Raw genomic sequence first — 21,536 nt, forward strand, 5'->3', positions numbered from 1 at the left:
GAATTGGCCACGAAAAACAGAGATAGAGAGAGAGAGAGAGAGAGAGATCTATATCGTGTTTTTTCCTCATTCTCGTTTAAATTAACCGTAAATTAACATCTAATCGGTAATCCGACGATACGAAGAACACTAGCGTGAGAACACGAGCGAAAACGTGAGGAGATCGGATGACGTTACACCGTTACACGCTCTTAACGCACTCATGACGCAATTCATGCGCGACGTGCATAGCTGATGAAGAGTCGAGGATGGCAGTAGTAGCGGTAACCAATCATAAACACCGGAGCTCGAACTGCCCGCTTACCTCTGCTGCGTTTCTCTCAAGTAACATTTAGTTGCCTCGTTATTTATATTTACACACACACCGATGTGTATCGATACCGATAAATCTACTTCTCGGAGATTTCTTCCCACTTGCGTCTTCCTCCTCGGTGAATACATCTCTCGTTTATACATCGTTAAACGCGTACAATACAGCTCGTACATAACACATCTCGTCGCCGACCGCTATTATTAATACGCTCGCCTCTCGCTGAGCCCCCTTCGAGATAGAGATAGAGAGAGAGAAAGAGAGAGACAGAAAGAGAAGAAGAGAAAGAGAGAGGGAGAGAGAAAACCAAAATCTACACTTCACCCACCCGCTCTTTCGTGTTTATCAGCACATCTAACATCTAAATTCAGCGCGTGTTGTACGCTTTTCTCTCTCTCCGCTAAACGGTGTATCTATGTATATATGTATATAATATATATATTTATATATTTTTTTTTACATATATACTTATGTATATATATATTTATTTATTATATGTATATTCACTGTTCCAGGGCACCGAAACTTGTTGCGTCAAAGGCATCTCGTGGCTATTGTTGTATCTCTTTTTTTTTCTTCTTCTTTTTACTTAGACTTTCTCTTTTAAATAAATAAATTGCGATCACTTCGTTTTTTTTTTCTTTTCTTTACTTAGTTAGCATGGACGTCACAGAGCATCTGTACTCAACGGCGACAGGAGACTAAAGAGACTTCTCTATTCCGTAACTCCCTACTTTCCCCGCTTACGTCACAACTCACGGATTCGAGAGATTTGAACTTCCTAGCAATAGCAGAAAATAGTTCTCGCCTTTCTACTAGCTCTCCTCGCGGGTAGTTTTCTATTTCTTCTTCTTCTTCTTCTTCTCCTCTATTTTCTCTCATCGTTTAAATTACTGGCTTAACTCTGGTAATAGTAGTAGTAATACATCGTAATAACCTAGCTCTCAGCTTCGTTCTCAGCTTCGTTAGACTATCGTGGAGACTTGCCTTTTTTTTTTTTACCTTTTACTCTGTAAACGGCGTTAAGATACATATCCCGCAGGCGAAGTTGTACGAAACTAATCTTCTCTTCGTCGAATGTACAGCGGCGTAATTGCGTGCGATTATCTTTTTCACGATTTTAGGTAGAGAGATAGAGACAGAGAGAAAGAGATGGGGTGAGGGGGGAGGGAGAGAGAGAGAGAGAGACACGCCGGAACGTTACGAGGAAAGAGCGTCGAGAGTTTTTTTTGTTCCTTCACACACGTAGCACTATATAATATCTACCACTTGATTACGTTTTCGAACGCGCGCGCGTGCGTGTATCTTCTTCTTTTTTATCTTTCATTCGCATAGGTACTTCCGTGTGTATGTATGTACTCTGCATTGTTACCTTAAGAGTGTTTTTACCTAGTCTTTATCGTAATTACGCTATTATTACCAAGGTGCCCTGGCTATCAGCAAGACTACGAAATGCAAATCGTAAAATCGTTCACAGTGCGATCGAAAGGAAAGGTATTCGGTTCCACGGGGCGTTAAAACCGCACGGGCGTGTTTGATGCGTGTGCATGTGTGTATTTGTTCGTGTACTTGTGTCACGTAGAACGATCGGTTGCGCGCACGTCGCCGCAACACACACAGTGCCGTTTCTTCGTCGTTCCTTCGGGAAAGTGGCTCGCCCGTGGCTCATATCGTTTGCGTTTGAACGTATGGTTTGGGCTGTCTCTGTTAGGAACCTGAATAAGGCAACGAAGGAGCCCTGAATCTTAACAGTGTATTTTCTTTCTTTCTCCCTCTTCTTGACGCCTTTTCGCGCGATACTTCGAAAGCCTGGCGTCCATTTTTATCGTGCATTCGGCTAAGTGTTTGCTTATTGCCTTATAGGAGAGAAAGAGAGACAGAGAAAGAGAGACGGCGATAGAGAGAGAGAGAGAGAGAGAGAGAGAGAGAGAGAGAGAGAGAGAGAGNGTGCCGAAGAGTTGACCGTGGACATAACGTTAAAATGGCAATGATAATAAAACGAGTAAAACGTATCGGTATTTCGAATGAGAGAGGCGCACCGCGCGTTGCCACTCGCACAACCAACATGATTCTCCGCGCGCAACGGGCCAAAGCTCTCGCAATAAAGCAGCGCGAAAATACGTAATATAAAAGTCCGATCCTCGTCCGAACGTCGCCAACAATCACATTAGATTTTCCGGAAATCGAATCAAAAGACATCCGATTGAGCGCGTATATATATGTACACATTACAACATCAATAAAATCATCAGCATCCGCTCTAACGGACGAAAAGGTATCCGCCGCTCCGACTATCACACGGATTTTACCAACAACTTCGTATCACAGAGCTGGATCATATAAATACAATGTTCTCGAAACAGAAAAAGAGAGAAAGAGAAACAGAAAGAAAGAGAGAGAGAGAGAGAGAAAGAAAGAAAAAAAGAAAGAAAGAAAGAAAGAAAGAGAGTGAGTGAGAGAGCTTGGGCTCGAGAGCTTAGCCGAGCATTACTTAGCGGACAAACGAACGGTCGGCGGATCAAAGGTGTCGCGATACCACTTTTTCTTCAACGAGCCTCGCAACGCATCCCGCATATCCGAAAGGACCAGTTTATTTCTCAGCAATCCTCAGAGGATGCGTTTTCTCATTGAGAACACGAGAGACGCGTTGCGAGACTCGTCGAGGAGGAGGTGTGTTGTTGGCAACCTTTCAGCCTGCCGAGTTTTGCGAAAAATTCGAAAGAAAAACAGGGAGGACACACTACCACTCTTTACGCGCGTCGCGTCGGATAAATAAGAAGTGCGTGCGAGCGTGCGAGAGGACCACACACGGGACCGAGGCTCCCTCCCGATCGTCTCTTTTTTTTTTCTTGTTTTCGTTTAATACCATTACCACAGAGAGCTTATTATGCTACGCTTCGAACTTCGAATTTTTTTTCCCTTTTTTCTCACAACATACGGCCTCCTCGGCACGCGGTGCAACGAAAGCCAAGGAGAACGATAAGAAAACACTCCCCCCCCCCCNCCCTCCCCCCCACGACGAGAGGTCGAGTATCACCGCGCGAGTCGCGCAACGAGAGAGACCCGTCGTCGTCGACGACGACGCGCACCGCCGCCCGTTACCGACACGCGCGTGTCCAAGGCATGCGACACTTGTGGCTATTGTGCACCTTTATCACTAGGCTCTCTCCCGTATCGTTCCCGCCTGCCTGGACAGCCGGCTGGCCGAGCTGTTCGAGCCGCGATACGCGCTCGTCGCGAATCGTGACAACGCCGCGCGCGCTTTTACTCACACACGACAACCCGTGCTCATCACGTATATACAAACAAGAGTGACGCGTGGCCGCGGACAGGTCAGCCGTCCGCCGTCCGCGACGTCGCCGTCGCCGACGTCAGGGACGACGACGGCGGCGGCGCCGGATGATGAGGGTGATGTACCAAGGCCGGAATTTCGATCACGTCAGCAGCCGGCTGATTAGCGCCGGCGGCGGCGCTGCTGATCGAGCAGGAGGTGAGGGGTTGCTATTTCTTGGTCGGTGTGCCCCGTTGCGTGAGACCCTCGAAGCGTTTGAAGGTGTAATTGATGAATACCCAGTCCTTGTATATTACCTCGCCGTCCTGGGGCATCGGCGCGGACGCTGCAACGAGACAACGGGAGACGGTTTTTAGTCGCGCGCGCGCTACTCGCCACTTCGATAACCGAGAAGAACCGACCGTCGTTACTTCGCGGACGTAAGTCCAGCCGGCAGATTAGAGCAACCGCAACCATTCCTTTTCCGGTGAGTTCCGGAACGATTTCGCGGAATTATCCCGTTATCCCCGATAGGGAAATTGCGTTTCGGTAATTTTCAGAAGATACGTTTTCCTCAACAACGAGAGACGGCTCCGGAGGAAAATTACTGCGCAAGTATGTATGCATTAGTAAGAATGAAAGGCTGACAAGAGACGTCGCTGGATGTTAGGTAAAGTTTTAAATCTCAGCGCGACGTTGCCTGTCGGCGGATGGCTGCGTTCAGCGGGAAAAAAGCAGCTTAGAAAGAAGCGCTTTCCGTTGCGCTGCCAGCAGCTTTCCAACTGTTGCAAGACCTACTGCTGGACGACACTTTGCGAATTACGCCGCTTGCAACGTGTTTACTAAGCGGCCCGGCATATTAAAAGTGTACTGGAAACGATGGGCGACCGTCGCTCGGCGGATATGTTGAAAAAGCGTAAACCGCCGGTGCCGTTCAGTAGAAAGTCTTGAAACAGTTGCTAAGCTACCGGGGCAGCGTTCGCGCCAAGCGCTTACCAAGCTGCTTTTTCTGTTGAAAGCGAATTTGTCGCAGCTAATTTTATTCTCTTTGAAAAATTCGCGTCTAACACACGGCGGTGGCCGTCTTCTCATTGGCCCACCATTCTTCACTGGTTACGCGTTTTCTCATTGGATACGAGACGTGATGCGAAATTCACTGAATGAGTTTTGCTTTAAACTGCCGACTGTACACTAAAAGGAAAAGAGTGAGGGGAGGAAGACGTATACTATCACCTTTACGCGGATTGCGTCGGATGAATGAAAAACGCGGGGGTTCGAAGGGAGTAGGTGTTTGCGGATACTCACGTATCTCCAGCTTCACGTCTGGAAATTCGTCAAAGTTGGACGTGTCGTCGATGGACCGCACCTCGACCGGTATCGCGGCCGGCCGCTCCCTGATGTGCTCCCAGTCGACACCGCGGAAGAAAGGCGCCAACTTGAGCTCCTCGATGCCTCTTTGCGACCCTGACCAGACGAGTGTGCCGTGACGGCGATTATTATTAGCTCCTCGTCGGGAGGAAGAGATCTTTTAATAAATCCGCGCGAGAGAGAGAGAACCTTTCACGGGGACTCACCTAATCTTCTGTCGGCTTCGCAGCAGAATCTGATAATCGCGTCTTTAGCCTCTTCGCTGATGGGCACTTCCGGCGGAAAGACCAGCGTCTCCCGCCAGTTCATTACTTTTCTATACGTCTCCTGCGGATTTTCGCTGCAGAACGGCGGGTATCCTGAAAGAACAGACGCGTCGATTAATTTTTCACTTCCTTATTCTCGAAGTGTCTCGGAATGAAATTCCACTCGAAAAGTAGAATGACAGCCTGGCCACTCGAATTCGAGCGACTTCTCGCTCATGAAGAAGTGAATTCTCCACTCCGAGTCGCGTCCGATCGATATTTTCACTCGAAATTTAACGTACCTCGCAATCACCGGAACAAAAATTTACTCCAACGGATCGAAATATTCACTGGTGTGGATTAAGAATCCGTCGTGGAGTTTGAGTTAACTATTTAAGCGTCAGGTTTGTTTAATTTGTTAAAGCGACTGAAAGAAAACTCGATTGAGGCCTTTGACAAACGTTATCAACAAGCGCACTTAGTTCCTCAGAACACCTTTTGAAGTCCCTCGCAATTTAGAGAATACAGTCGGCAGAAAATCGCAACACTTTTCCTCTCGGCGAATCCTCTCGCGATGTATCTCGTATCCAACAGAAAAGTGTGTACCTTCTGAGAATTAGGAAGAAAATCCTGCTGCGTTGCGAAACTCATCGAAGGAAAGTGTCGCAAGCATTAATCTGCCGACTGTACAGTTTCATGATTATGAGGAATGTCTGTGAGGAAAATGGAAGAGGTAGCGAAAGGATCTCGCACCTATGAGCATCTCGTACATGATGACTCCCAAAGACCAGCAGTCGCAAGCCGGCCCGTAGCCCGTCTGCAGGAACACTTCCGGCGCGATGTAGTCCGGAGTGCCGACCGTGCTGTACGCCAGCGCTCTCCTGTTCCTCTTCCAGCTCTCGGCTCTTCTTTTGCTGTCCATCGCGCCGCCGCTTCCACTCCCGCATGATGTCACTGCGCGAAAACAGGCGGAAGTATAAGTCATAAGTCATAATAAGTTACAAGTCATCGACGCTGCGCAAACATCCCGGCACTACAATGCATTTTCTCTCAGTGTCAGAAGCGGCAGAAGAACTTACTGAAATCGGAAGGCTTCGCTTGGCTCAGGTCTCTGTAGAAGTCGGTCCTGTGCGATTTCTTCAGACCGGTGCACAGCCCGAAGTCAGAGAGTTTTATGTGGCCCCGTGCGTCCAGCAACAGGTTGTCCGGCTTGATGTCTCTGAAGAGCACCGTTGTTCAATCAATCTCGATTCATGAAGTCTCGAAAGTCTCGTTCGCTAACTCGTGACGTTGAAGAATGACGGAAAACGCGAGATTCTAAATACAAAGCGATATCCGGCCTCGGGGAGTACGCTGTGAAAAAGGTTCAGCCGAAGCGGCTCGAATCGCGAGTTAAACGAACTTCATTTCAGGATTAAACACGGCGACTTAACTGTCCTGATTTAGTCAGGGAAATTTTCGTGTTCTTCAAGTCCCTCGTTCGCGTAAAGACGAGATATTTCGTTCAATGAGACAATCGCAAAGTCGACCTAGTTTCAGTTTCGTTAACACTTTACTGTCGGCTAAATCTCCTAATTAAAGTTCTTACGTTGGATTGCGGATCTGACTCGATTTATACTCAATTTAACTCGATTGCTGTTTACGCAACGAAACTTGCGTAACCTCGAGACTTGGCTTATTTTATCCGATTTCCTCTTCGACGTAGCTTTAAACGCGCGAAATCACAGACGGAACGGTGGATGCATCAAACGTACCTATGAATAAAACCTAACTTGTGTATGGAGTCGATCGCTAACGCCGTTTCGGAAATATAAAATTGCGTGCACTCCTCGGAAAGCGTATCCTTCTTCATGAGCAGCGTCATCATGTCACCTGCGGATCATCCAAGATTGAACATGCATGCATGCGTGCGTGTGTGCACACGGAAAAAAGGAAAACCGCACTTCCGCCGCTCATCGCGAGGGCCATCGATCGCGCGACTTACCGCCGGGAAGGAACTCCATTATTAGATAGAGATTTATAGGATCCTGGAAACTGTAGTACATCTTCACGACCCACTGGTGGTCCGCTTCCACGAGGACGTCTCTCTCCGCTCTGACGTGCGCGACCTGCTCCTTCTCGAGCATGTCGGCCTTTCTAAGGATCTTCATCGCGTACACGTGTCCGGTGTCCTTCTTCTGCACGAGTCTCACCTGTTTATTTTGCGCCGCAAAAAAAAACAAACAAACAAAAAGAGGTACTTTTAGTGAAAATTCTGCAGCGGGGCTTGCGTCACGAGCGATTAAAAGAGCCGCTCTCTCGTCTAGAGTCTTGAATCCTTCTGCACGAAAGGGATTCCACTTGCTCCGCGAAGCGAGGAAAAATGCTGTTCTTTTCCGAGAAGCAACGAGATCATTTCGCTCTCGCGAATGCGAACGCGACCGCCGCGGCAGCTCGAGAGAGCCTTTCGTATATTTCCGTTATTATTATAATTGTTATAACCACATACAAGCGAAGTTCAATCTTCATCTCTCTAATGCGGTTAAATTGCCACGCGCGGACCGCGAGCGATTCACATGCGGCGCGCGCGCACACACACATATCCCCCCCCGTCTACTGTGTAATTCACATTCTCTCACGTATAACGAGAGTATCCCCGAAATAATACCCTATCACTCGCGTATTTGTTCGTGAGATCTCTACCGGCCGCGTATCGTGATGAAATTCGCGTTTCGACCGATTTCATCGCGGAACAAACGCGCGCCCCGGAATTACTCATTTTGCCGAGCCGCGTCGATTCAACGCTTAAATCAACTTTCAACAAATCTACTACACGGAGCAAGAGATTTCTTCGGATTCAATCAAGTCAGATAAACGGAATGGTCCAGATAAACCAATGTTTCAATCAATACACCGAGAGAAATCCACATTAAAATCATTTTCGACCTCAAACTATCGGGTTGACGCAAAAGTTCGGTTTTTTAACTCTCTCTCTCTCTCTCTCTCTCTCTCTCTCTCTCTCTCTCTCTCTCTCTCCTCTCTCTCTCTAAGTTCTTCGCCCAAAAATCTCAGAATTTCTACGAAATTCGGGATATCATTCAGCTATTGGAAAGATGGCGGGTCATCAAACAAATATTTATAATTGACTGATAGTATCTTAAACTAAATAAATGTCATATAAGGAGGGAGGATGGGGATAATAACGATTACATCTTTGAATATTTTTGAAACCGGCCGGAAATGACTATAATTTCTCTCAGTACGTCAGTACGTCCAAGAAGGAAGCCTTTTCCTCCGTGTAACTTTCCCCTCGCTCGTTCATTGGTCGTCGTAATAGCGCGATCCGCTATCGATCCGTCTTACCTCGCCAAAGGCACCCCTGCCGATGACCTTGAGAGGCTCGAAATCCTCGACGCCGAGCCTCGACCGCTTCAGCCGGAGGAACTCGGTCTCCTTCTGGGCATGCTGCAGCCTCTTCTCCTGTTTCTGCTGCTCCGACAGGCCCTCGTCCTTCAGGGACTCCTCGAGCTTCGCCAGCCTCTGCTTCCGCTCGATGTGCTGCGCTATCAGGTTGCTGTAATAGTTCTCCAGCGTTACCTGCAAGAGGCAAAACGCACACAGGGATTATCTCCGATCTACGCTCGTACGATACACTCCTCCTCCACACGCCTCCTGCCTTCTCCTTCCTCTCAACTTCAACCTCCTCCTCTCTTCCTGCCGCGATGTCGTCGCGAACGGAGCTCGACGTAACGCGATCGATAACGCTTTATCTTGCGCACGACAAAACCACTTCCGCCGAGAGAACGCGGCTCTGCCACGGCTGGCGATTATTATGCTCCGCGGGATCAGGTTCGCGCGCGAAACACTTCGGGGCCGCCGGTTATGCGCCTCACCCGCAGGATCGTCGCCACCGTGCGGACGGAAATTGCGGGGACCGCCGGATTTTCCCGACTAAACTACTTTCCCGGCCGGCCAACTCGGATTAAATTCCGACTACGATTATAACCGGTCGTAATTAAAGTTTTTCATATTCCAATTAAACCTCTCGCGCATTACAATTATTGTAAATGTACGAGAGCGAGATTAAAATTAAGACTGAAATTTATCTCCCCTCGTTCGCGTAGGCGCGAACATATATGTGTGTGTATGCACGCGGGGGGAGGGGGGACACCCGAGGTGCTCCGGCGAGTACGAACGATTGGGAACGCGAATATTAAATTATCAGTTATTATGCGACGATCCTTTTAACCGACTGTCCATGACACGTCTGAGTTACGCCTACATATATATTCACGGATGAAATAAAAATATGAGAGCTCCGGTGACCTTTTCTTATACAACAAGCGTCTGTAATACAAAAGGTGGCGACTGTGTGTGATATAACACGCTGAGAGAAAAAATATCTAAGAAATAAAAAATATTTATTCGATGAGTGTTAAATAATATATTTACTTATACATGTTTATATATCGAGAGAAAATTGTTTCAAATGAAAAAAATATACATTTTCTTTAATCTGTAGCTTTCCATGAAAGCAATTGTTCGTTCCATTTAAATAAAAGAATTTAGATTTGAATAAATACAAAAAAAATATATATATTTATAAATATGTTATTGCACCACCGAATAAGTATTTCTTACTTTATAGATATTTTCTCTCCCTCAGCGTGTGGGAAATAAATTCTCAGTACTCAGAAAACGCCGGTGAAAATTTAAAGGGGCAACGAGAAATTCCGTTCGTCACTTAATGTCGAGTGAACGTGAGCGGGAGAAATTTAATTAAAAATTCAGCGCAAATATTTTTAATTTAAAAAATCACTTAACGATCGAGAGCGTCTCATGAGCGAGGCGGTCGATCAATATCATCCCGCCGTAATCACATTGATTTCCCGCTATTCCTCGTAAACCGATTCGCCCGTCTCTCAGGCGGTTGACAAGCGTGTCGTATAGAGCGGAGCGGTCGCTGTCTTAATGAAATAATGAAGCGGGAACTAAATCCGGACTCACCTTGGCCTTGGTCGCCTTGTCCAACGTGTGGCCGCTAAATCGGATCGTGCTCTCGGTGGCCGCCATCTCCAGCACCCCTGCAACAAGCGAAAGCGGGTCACGCTCAGTGTGTGTCGCCAGTCCCCCCCGATTAAAGACTAAAACATCGTCGTGACGACGCGGACGCGGTGCGTTCTCCCGACTTGCGCGCGTGTTGCCAATGAAAATATCGGTCAAGCGAATTAGAAGGTGAACGACACCCTCTCTCTCTCTCTATTCTCTTCTCTCGTTACGAAACCGCCTGACAGCTTGTTAAGTGTAACACCGACAGGAGACCGTCGCCGGTTATTTTTACAACGAGATGATATCCTCGGAGCATCGCGTTCGGTTCATCCGATATTTTCTCTCTTTCATTCACGTGACACGTTGAGAGAAAAAAATTGTTCATCTCGTTGCAAATGATAGTCATTTTCGGCGTAAGCCATATCTTCTTCCGGTTCAACGAATAATTAGTAGTAATAATATACGTATGAGGTTATTATCGACAAGATTATAGCATCATTATAGATTATTATACACGAGGAGAAAAGATTGGTGGAATTAACGTGATAATGGAGCGAACCAAATGCGTCTTGGTTGAAGGGGACAGAATTTCTGGTTCTAAGAATCAAATTTGGTTCGTAAGATATGTTGTTTCTCTTAACCAAAAGGCTCGCTCGGCTCCGTTCATCTCGTCACGTTAATTCAACCGAACTTTTTTTCTCCGCGCAGCGCTTACTACAAAGATGGCTTTCTCGGCTATAATCATTTCACCGTGCAGCTGTAGTCACGAATACCAAACACTTGTTTCTCAGCGTCGAGGAGAAGGTGCACGGGGAAAAAAACTATTCCATCGGTGTAACTGAATTTTCCGTTGCTCGGGGACCGGACGAAAACTCGGTTGTGCTCTTGAAATTCCTCGGAATGAAATTTCACTCTGAGGGCAGGGTGACCGACGAGCCGCTCGAATTCGAACGATTTCTCACTCGTACGGATACCACCGCTCCTAAATCGCCGGGTGAATAATTTCACGCAAAATCGTTGGGTGAATCCGACGGGTGATTCCACCGTCGCGGGAATATATTCACTCCAATCGAATGAAACATTCGCTCGTACGGTGTCGAAATCCACCCCGAGCTTCAGCGAAACCGTTCAATCTCGCGAGATCTTCGCTATCGCTTCGAAAATACCGCCACTTCTCGCACGTTTTGAGCGAGATCCCACTCCGACGTCCTCGGCGAGTAGGAGCGGGAAGAATCCCGCGGGAGGTTTCTGCCCCTCCGATTGCTCTCTCGGCCGACTTTTAACGCAGCCGAATGTTCACAGTCGCGGTAACAGAGGCGTCAATTCCCGCCGTCGAGTTTTCGTCCGACCCCTATCCAGTTGCACGGGCTGGGTCTTATTTTCCACACGGAGATACCGCGCGAAATCAGTTTCAGGCTCGCCGTTCCGAGAGGAGATCGCTAAGGTTAATTCCGTCGAAGTAATTCGATCGCTCTCGCGGAAATCTCCGTAGACCGGGAGCCGGGTCGGTTACCGGTGTTCTCGGGAAATCGACGTTGGATGCGTCCGAGGTAGTCCGTGTCCATTTTGGAGGATGCCTCGGAGAAGCGAGCCGTCGAAGCGGACGGAGAATGCCGCGACGGCGCGCGCCGATGTAACACTGCGAGCCCGATCCTGCCTTTCCCGCGGAGGGAACAGCGAAGTTTACACGCCCGCGTAGAATGACGGAGTATCACGGGTGCGTGTTACGAATTGTGTCCCCAGGCGGTATCGCGCGTTAATATTCGAAGGTCACAATGTGGAAAAAGTCGGAACACGTTCGTCATAATTGAATACTCGCTTTTAACAAGTCCCGCTCTCCCGCGAAACGAGAGAGGTGGACTCGTGGACGCCGGCCGACCGACGGCGATGGGATAAACCGATCTATTCGGAGCAATTACGGAGCCGCGGCGTCATTATGAGATATAGCCGGTGGATCGAGCTCCGCACGCGAGCGAGAGTATCGTGGCCCAGGCCCCGCTCTACCCGGGCCGTGCATCGGAATGAACAACTGGAATGTTCACGAACGGCACGGAGAAAGAAGTTTGGTTGGATTTATCCGACCGATCGACGAGACGCGAGGTTTCGTCGGGGGAAACGGGATTTCTGCCTCTCACGAACCGAATTCGGTCCTTACAACCGGAAATTCTGCCTTCTATCAAGACGGTGGCTTTTGGTTTCTGTTCATCGTCGGGTAAATTCAACCGGACCTCCCCTCCCCCTCCCCCCCCTCGCAAACCAGAGTTGCGTTTATCACGCTGAATTCTGCGAAATTATTGCGCGATCGCGCAATAATTTCGCAGAAACGTTTTGCGATCGCGAGACAGTTACGAATTTGATCGCGTGACAAATTTTACACACGCGAAAAACGCAATAGCGCGGTACTGTCGGCTGAATTTCAACGGTTTGATCGGAATTTTGCTCGAAAACTAACTGTTTTGCTGTCACTACTAAGAATTGGTGATTAAGGGCCACCTGCAACAGCCGTAAAGCAATAAGACGTAAGCGGTAAGCTAATTAATCAACTACACAGTAAAAATGAAAAAAAAAAAAAAAATTTTTTACTTGTGTTAAAATCGATTCTTGTTAAAATTTTCGTATGAAATTTTTCACACACGTTAATTCAACATATTGTGTTCATGTTATCTAGTAATATTACACTTTTATTTTTTGGTCGAGTCGATATTCAATATGTCTAAGTGTTAACGCACTTTATACTTTAGTGTCGACCAACATATTATGGTTATTTTAATTTTGTGCTACTTTTCGACATATTCACCTTGCGTCAAATTAACGCGAAAATCTTCGCGGACCGTTCGGCACACGTAAAACATTGTGTTAAATTTAACGCAAAACTTTTCGCCACGTACAATCGATTATTCTTGGACTGTCAAGCAATCGGACAATTAGTAAAAGCTTACTGCTTACGTCTTGCTGGAAACTTTACAGCTATTTACGGCTTTACACACAGAATGCATTCGCGAGGCAGCTACGAAAACGGCGGTCGCTTTCCAAAGTGTCTCGTCTCGCCTTAGTATCACTAAAACGTCATTTTTGTCTCGGGCGATGCCCGAATATTTCACGCTGTAACGCCTAAGTAGAAACAGCTCCGATAAATTAAGCTCCTGTAACAACGGCGTCGGCTGTCTCCTTTTCAAAGAGACCCCTCAGCCGCAACGCTGCATCTCTCCGCTCCTTCCGTGTGCAAACTCGCGCGTTTATCTCGCGAGATAATTCCGCGAAATTATTTCGCGATCGCGATGCGAATCGTGAGGTTAATCGCGTAGACGGTCTGACAACGCCGCTCGCGTCGACCCGGTGACTGCGACTGAAATGAAAACGAGGGATCCTCTCCTGTGTTTACCGTTTCTCTCCTCGTCGGGAAAGCTACTCCCTCCGTGCTCGAAACGAATACATTAAACATTCCTCGTCCAGCACGACGGAGAGGAGACGCCTCATCGTCGTCGGCTACGATCTGATGTATCGCGGTGCATTGTTTCTATACTAACCCGGTTTCCTTTGACACTCGAGGGCAATTCAGGATTAAGTGGCTCGCGACAGGTACTCAGGGCGACCCAATTACGATTCACGGCGAAGTATCGCGTGGCTCAAAGGGACTCTCGGATGCGAGCGCGCGCGGCTCTCTCCACTCTTTGTTAATTATGCGGTTTATAGTCCCGCATAATGTGCGGATCCTGTTACGAGCTCGTGTTAAATTTTTGAGGTAACGACACACCGACCGCGGAGAAGCCGCCGGCACCGGCGCAACGTTAATTCGTAATTGCGTTTTCGCAGCTGCGTTAACCGTAACTCGCCTATTTACCCGTCCCGTGGGTTTAAACGATTTCGAATTTATAATCGGAACTGAGACGGAGAGCGAGGAAGATGTAACGACGCGCGGTTGTCGCGTGAATATTTCACACCCCTGGAAAATAATTGTCAGCCGAAAAGTTCGCTCCGATTTGTGAGCCGATTTGTACGTATGTGTGTTCTGTTGCATTCAATGGAAGCGAATTATTTCAACTAACGAGCAATCGCCGCTTGTTTATGCTTATGACATACGTTCTAGCAAAATTCGTATATTTACGCAAATTTTGTTGTACAAACTGTACGATACGAGTGATTCTACCTCTGATTGGGAGGATTAAGGTAAATCGGACGATAAATACGACCGATATAGCGTGTCGGATTAATTTCACGATCGCTTCATTGAACTAGATTTTGAGCTCGTTTCGCACGAAGAGAAAACATTGTTTAAAACTCGCGAAAAAATGCTCACAATGATTTCATAATTATAATAATTTTGCTAAAGGGGAATTAAGGCGGTTGGCGCGCTGCGCACGGGCCCTGAAATTAAATTCGTTTAACTCGATTCGAGTTCTAACTTCTTTTTTTCGAGGGAAAAAAGTAACTCCTATTCCAGTAGTTAAAAACTAGTAGCTCCCACAAAAATTAGCTGCCCGTATAACTGAAATTTAATTAATTAATTTAGCCCATTCCTTTTGTACCTGTATCTAGTTTTTAGCTACCACAGTTATAAACTAGATCTGGTAACTGAATTTCAGTTATATCGCATGAATAATTAATTCCTTTTCTCCGTGCTCTTTTTTTATCATTTCCACGACTATAAGCCACGCAATAAATATTTAATTTGTCGCGTGCCGTGTGCGAAGAATAATTCGAAGAAACTCTTCGCGCGCCGGCTGCGCGATCCTCGAGAGACCAGGCGAGGAAACGTCGCTCGATACCGTCGAACGGAAACGCCATCACATTAACAATACACGACTGATGGAGCGACAAACTCTCGTCCGGCTTGAAAAAACGGCGTATCCCGCCGCGGCCGTATACTAAGTATGTTTACCGTAACACAAACGATGATTCTTCTTCTTCGCGAGGGACATGCATTTCGAGGACATCGCGCGCGTAGTGTCATCGCGAGTGAATCATTATTACGCAATCATGCGATACAGGTACGCAACATAACACAATGAACAACGAAGACATCCGTTTTGCGAGACGACACCTCGCCCGTCACCATCTTCTGAGAACGTGTCGCGATATCGCGCAGCCACGATTTAACATATCGAGGGGATCCCGTTAAAATTACCGGCCATTGCCGGCCTAAACTACATCTTCTTCTGGTTTCAATTCAGAAAGTAGTAGCAATATGCATGTAAGGTTATTATCACTGACGCTATAATAACATTTACCATTTAAGACGGTTCTCCCAATTATAATTTTTTCAGTCGTGCAATTATAGTTACCAATTTTTTTTGTTCTCAGCGCCTGGCCGCGATTTACAAAAATCCTATCCATGCATCCACCGTTGTCTTTTTTTTTCCGGCAAGCAAAAAATATGGATCGTCAGCAATATTAATTAAATCTCTGATAATCCAAATCCCGGGAGAACAAAATCGAAGCAAGAGAGAGAGAATGTATTTCTCCCGGTCGAGGCGATGTTTTTTCACAACATTAGTCGAGTACTTGCGAGGTTACTACTAAGAGGCTTCGAATAATTAAAGACTGGATTTAAGGATCCGAGAAGAGAACCGGCGGAAACGGGAACTCGCTTTCATCCCTTGCCGAGAGATCCTGACGAAATTACGCGCGAACGATCTTGATTCATAAGCCAGGTAGAATGCAAGGAAAAATATATTCCCCGATTCTAATTAAAAGAAATTAATTTAACCCCGACGAATTGCGCCATTTGTCTACAATGAGCGTTGTTACACGGGAACTTCGTCGATTTAATGGCGCAGCGTTAATTGGCGTGTTGGTCTGCATACTGCACACCTATCTGTTTTAATACGGGGATCAGCGATGTTCGACAAACATTATTGATCCTATACAACGTTATCGTGAAATAATTGCCAATTAACGCAGCATAGTTAGGCAAGCGATCGCAAGACCGGAAGATTATATGATTAATGCGCGGGGGAATAAACGAAAACTCGCGGTAATATCGATCGTTAATAAATTCACTTACCCTAATTTACACTAATTACGATAAAATACACCAACGTGCTATTAAACGGGAAGTTCCTGCGAGTTTTTCCCGTAATTACCCATGGCGCTTTCATTAGCGCTTCGAGATAAAAAAGATCGAAAGATAGAGATAGAGATAGAGAGATAGAGAGATAGAGAGAGAGAAAAGAGAGGTGATTGTGGAGAATGTATCGGGATGAACCAACATATACGTAGAAAAATAAACCAAAATTAACGCCACTCTGCGTCGCGCAGCGTGCAGTTTCGCCCGCAATGCAGCAGCAGCAGCGGTGGCAGCGGGGAAAAGTTCGACGGCCCAGGCGAAGCTCGACACGCAGCGAGGACGGACCTAGATACAAGGCCGTCCCCCTTGCGGTTTATTTTATGAGCGTTGATTAGACGCGCCTGTCCGGAATATCGCGCTATCATAACTGCACTGGACGTTAATTATCTCGGACATCGTATTAATCATCGTTGCGTGATACGTCGCCGAGCGGCTCGGGGCGTACAATGTGTGTTCGGCTAAAGCGACGCGCTCGTCCGCTCGCTCGCGGTTAACTCGACACCGTGCGCGTGTCTCGTTTCCGTATATTTATATTGTATTGTGTGTACAGCTTCGAGGACAATCTCGGATGGCGAGGGAGACTCGGGGGGGGNTCTCGGGCGCAATCTTATTCTTAATCTCGACGTTATTATCCTTTACGCTGAGAAATTTCGATCTGTCTGTTGCTATCGGGTCGCTTGGTAATTTCGTGCGGATTCTTGCGAAGGGTCCGAAGACTGACACTTTTATAATTCGGCATAATTTTACTCAATAATGTATTAATATTATTGTTGTTTTTCGATGGCAAAAATCATCGGAGAAACAAAGGGGCGAGTTGTGTCTGCACTGAGTTTCACAAATAGTATTCATATTCGTGTTAATAATGAAAAATGCAAAAATTGCGATCAATTACGTTTAACATATTAAAGAAATAATATAAAAAGCTTCCTTTTGATGGCGCAATGAGGTGAAATTATTCACAACGATCAACCTACGTTGGCTTTCAAAACTGTTAATTAAATTGAAAATCAAAAAACCTTAAATTATTGAGTCTTATTAATAACGTTTACAAGACAAAACGTTTCTATACACACACATACACACATATATACGTTAGTATCCCCGAAAATGTTAATATTTACCCAGGAGACGCCGCTCCGTTTTCTCTTCGGTTACGGCAAGAATAAATAACGCGAACGACGAGAAGTCTTCGGGGGGAGGGGGTAGTCAACAGGTTCCTACGCACAAATTTGTATACGTTCCCGGAAGGCTCCTTGCGAACGTCTGTCGCGCGTGGGTTGATTCGTGCTGAATTACGATATAAATGTCTATTAATTGCCGGCGCGTTCAGCGCGTGTTATAGAACGTGTAAACAAACGGCTCTCCCTCTCACTCTCACGTGCGCTCGCGTGGCCTATGCGTATGCCTTCTCGAATATCGAGAATTAATCGCACGGCCCGCCGCACAGGAACCGGGGGTTGCGCACGTTTCCACAGCGGGAAATCCCGGCGGAAAAACGTCCGCAGAATTATTGGGAAGCGAGTATCGAGCACGTAAAAACGCTCGGGCACGCGGTGTGTTATTATTAATCAGCGATAAAGGCGAGCGAAACGCGCGCATGTGTGACGTTATCGTGTGTTTAAACCGAGCGATACGCCTACTCTCTTCTAACGAAACGTTGACTCAGGCGCGTGTGACGTGAAACGTTGAAACTTTTCGCAACTGCGCTGGGAATCCTCCACGGAGGTGCTTCCCCGCCGCTGATTCTGGGCGAAATGAGAATTTCGAGGTCGCTCTTTCTCGCGTGAAAATTAACGCACGGAGAAGGAGGTTTAGCCGAACTGACCTGACGACGAGGATGAGGCAAACGCGATTTTGATCGACGGGAACAGAACTCCCGGTTAAGAAGCGAATTTACAACAGCCAGGAATTTTCTCTGCTCCCGCCAGCCAGGACGGCGTTCGGTCCCTTCATTATTACGTTATAATTAACTGAACCTTTCTCACTGTAAGAAGAGAAATATTCCTGCAGGAGGTTTCTCTTCAGCCAATTGCTTCCGGTTAATTTCACCCGAGTTTTAACGCAGCTGAGTGTCCACACCGAATATTTCTCAGTCGCGGTAACAGAGAGTATATCAACGAGTATTCCATCTGGCTCCTATTCAGCTACGAAAACTGGGTCTTTCTTCCCGCGTACTATTTTTTGAGTTCAACTAGAAAAAAAAAAAAAAGAAAATACAGGCTGAGGTCGCGAATGGCTGCAATTTTAGTGGGATTTCTCCCAGTGCGGAGATCCGAAAACGCGTTCCCGTTTACCGAGACGGAACGAGCAGAGATGCGGTTGCCTTCGCGTCACACAGTTTCAGCGCGGATCGCGCGTGCGAGAGGAAGAAACCGGGCGCGCTCCAAGTAGAACGTAGGAACCGCGATCACCCGGGTCCTTAAACGGCAACGAGGCGTGGGGTGAATCACAGGGACGACGTTGTTCGTGCGTCCGTCCGTCTGCTGCCGCGACACTTACGTCGCTCGTATGCGCACAGTCTTGAGAAGCTTATTAAATAATAGCGGCGGGTGCGCGGACGTCAACAATATTTACGCGACCGCGGAGCGTTTCGCACGCGTCGGACAGTCCGACCGATGCTATCCGTCGGATCTACGCGAATGAATCTTCCTCCTCTTTCTCCGGTCGCCGCGAGATCGCAGTTACTCAAACATGTTACAAGCGTGTGACATTTAATAGCGGAGGCATCAAACGGTGAGGAATATCCGAACGGAAAGTTCAGTGTGAACGGCGAAAAGAGGATTAAAGGAAGCCACGCGCGGTCGTCAGATACGATGGAATAAATGCAAATGAAACGCGCGGAAAGGGAACGGGTGTGGACTTTACATCCGTCGTAGGATCAACCTGACCGAAAATTACTACGTCGCGAACTTATAAACCGCGCAAAGCCGGCGCCCTCGGCTGGAAAGGGCGAATTCTCGCGTCTCGTTTTGCGTACGTGAAACGGCCGGACGGAGTGGGTACGGCTTCCTCGGGGTGGCTCCGCGCGCGACCTTGTAATCCGTAATGTAATCAGCGAGCGGCGCCACGACGGGCTGTTGCGTGCCAAACGAATCGGCAAATGTCACGCCGGAGCGCAGTTTCCCGTTGGAGAACGGCGGAACGTCGAAATGGCGAAATTCTGACCACGTTGTCGCGGTCGTCGACGCACCCGCCGACGTCGTTGCTGCCACGGCGGCTTCGGGAAATCGCGCAAAATCGCGGGAATTCGAAACCGCCCGGGGAGAACAGTCGCAGCCGGGAAAAGTCGTTTCGCGCGAATTGTCGTCGACGTCGAGATCGAGAAAAGGAAACAAATGGAGAAAAACGCCCCCGCGCTTCGCCGCCGCGACGAACGCAGTTTAATCGACGTGCGTGCGCGCTTGATCGCGTTCTCTTTATCCGCGCCTGTACAGAAATCTGTAATAATAATAATTTCTGAAGAGCGAGAGAGGGAAATTCATTCAATCACAGTAAGACTTATTTCACTATGGCACCGATTAGGGATTCTACGCAGAGAGAAAAGAAATATCTGAAAAGTAAAAAAAATACTCGTTCCCGTCGTCCATCGGGTCGAAACCAAATTGATTTTTCAGCACGATCGCTGATCGGACGGGCAATGTGAGCGCGGACTAAAAGCAAGGAATTTCGACCGGTATCTTACGGAACCAACTGGCCGTGCTTATCGTGACGATTCCCGCTTTCCTTCACTCGACCGAGAGACACGGGAAATCGATTTCACATCCCAGGGGCTCACCGAGGCTCTCCTCTCTCGCGAGGAACGCGCATCGCGTGCGCGCGTTACGCGCGCACGACCAACCTACTTGCTCGGAGCGAGGATAACCGTAAATAACGGTCACCGGCGCGCTTCTTGCGGATCCGCCGGAGGAATCGGCCGAGGAGCGCCCGGAATCGAGGAGATCCCTCTTCCTCCGGTCTTGTCGCGCGCGCGTGCTCGCGAAATATCTCGGCCTCTGACGAAACGTGGTATATCGGAGCGTCGTAATGCGATTACCGGGCACAAGTCGCAGCACCAGCAGCACCACTAAGGCCGGCGGAAGTCGGATCACCGCGTTAGTACGCACACATGCACGTCGAGTGTGCGCGAGAGAGAGAGAGAGAGAGAGAGAGCACCAGCTTTCTCTCTCTCTCTTTCTGTCCATTATCGAAGCGAGGCTTCCCCGCAGTATTCAACGTTACGTAAGAGAACGACGCGGGTATTAAGTTCTAAAGGGGAAAAACATCGGCGACCCCCCTTCCGAGGGAGCGATGGAAATTTGTAATTAAGTGACGTGCAGTAACGAGATTAGAGAAGGAGCTCGTTTTGCCTGCGGAACATGTAAACGAAGCAACCGGACGAACGCTTTACTCAAATTAAACACCACCGTGCTCTGGACCGCTCTCTCTCTCTCTCTCTCTCTCTCTCTCTCTCTGCTCTCGCGCACGTATAATTAAAAACATATATTTTATACGTATCGCGTAAAACTGCGCGAGAGCGTGAAGTGAAACGTAATGCAATTAATCTGCGTGTTTCTTTCTTAATTACCGCGAGAGCTCGCGATGCACGTCGGGCTCGTTGACGTTCGCATAATCTCTCCCGTCGTAAAGCCGCCGAGCCTGCATCATTCCGCCTCGCCGAAGTCGCGACGGTTTCAGCCGATCCATCGGCGAAGGGACTCCGGGGCGTTTCAGCGCCCGATAAATTTATTTATATTACATCGGATGACGAGAATAATGCGTTCTGTTTTCCACGGTTTCTTCTTTCCCTCCTATCGTCTTCTCTCTCTCTCTCTCTCTCTCTCTCTCTGCTTCTCTCTCTTTTTTTCTCTTCTCCTCTCGACCGACCTCGCCATCGAGTTCCGTCAGTGTCGTCGACCGACAGAAGGACGCGAAAATAGATCGCGCGAGTTCACCGATGAGCGAGCATCGATGAACAGCCGCCGGCGACTCTATCAAATTATCAATCGAGGAAACGCGACGCGATCGGCGTTCCTGAGGAAGCCGAACCGAGAAAGAAAGAGAGAGAGAGGAGAGAGAGAGAGAGAGCCGTGGACATAAAAATAGCCGGTGCTTCCTGTATTCCGCCGCGAGTAGCTGTGCAGATAGCGTTTCTCCTCATATCCCCCGCGGGCTGATTGAATTACACGTATTCAGATAATTCGCGCTCGTCCCGAGTTATATTCAGCCCTCGTCACGAACGGCGTCACCTCTTCCCCCCCCCCCCCCCCC

General features: G+C 47.9%; 1 protein-coding gene across 4 annotated transcripts in view; it reads right to left on the bottom strand.

Moving 5' to 3' along the window:
- Window positions 1-759: 759 nt before the first annotated feature.
- LOC106746746 (serine/threonine-protein kinase tricorner) overlaps window positions 760-21,536 on the bottom strand; it is a 65,289-nt gene continuing 44,512 nt past the window's right edge. For 3 of the 4 annotated variants that reach the window (XM_014623699.1, XM_014623710.1, XM_014623720.1), the window contains 9 exons: window positions 10,181-10,257; window positions 8,537-8,770; window positions 7,179-7,386; window positions 6,949-7,066; window positions 6,274-6,413; window positions 5,948-6,148; window positions 5,156-5,308; window positions 4,887-5,045; window positions 760-3,927 (listed from right to left, as the gene is read on the bottom strand). In XM_014623699.1, the coding sequence (XP_014479185.1) occupies window positions 3,812-3,927; window positions 4,887-5,045; window positions 5,156-5,308; window positions 5,948-6,148; window positions 6,274-6,413; window positions 6,949-7,066; window positions 7,179-7,386; window positions 8,537-8,770; window positions 10,181-10,257 (1,406 nt within the window). In that variant the 3' untranslated portion in view covers window positions 760-3,811. Of the gene's footprint in view, window positions 3,928-4,886; window positions 5,046-5,155; window positions 5,309-5,947; window positions 6,149-6,273; window positions 6,414-6,948; window positions 7,067-7,178; window positions 7,387-8,536; window positions 8,771-10,180; window positions 10,258-17,410; window positions 17,507-21,536 lie in introns of all 4 variants that reach the window. The other variant, XM_014623730.1, reaches the window with a different exon arrangement.

Source organism: Dinoponera quadriceps, unplaced genomic scaffold (assembly GCF_001313825.1).
Source record: "Dinoponera quadriceps isolate SergipeBrazil2010 unplaced genomic scaffold, ASM131382v1 scaffold192, whole genome shotgun sequence".
Taxonomy (NCBI): Eukaryota; Metazoa; Arthropoda; class Insecta; order Hymenoptera; family Formicidae; genus Dinoponera; species Dinoponera quadriceps.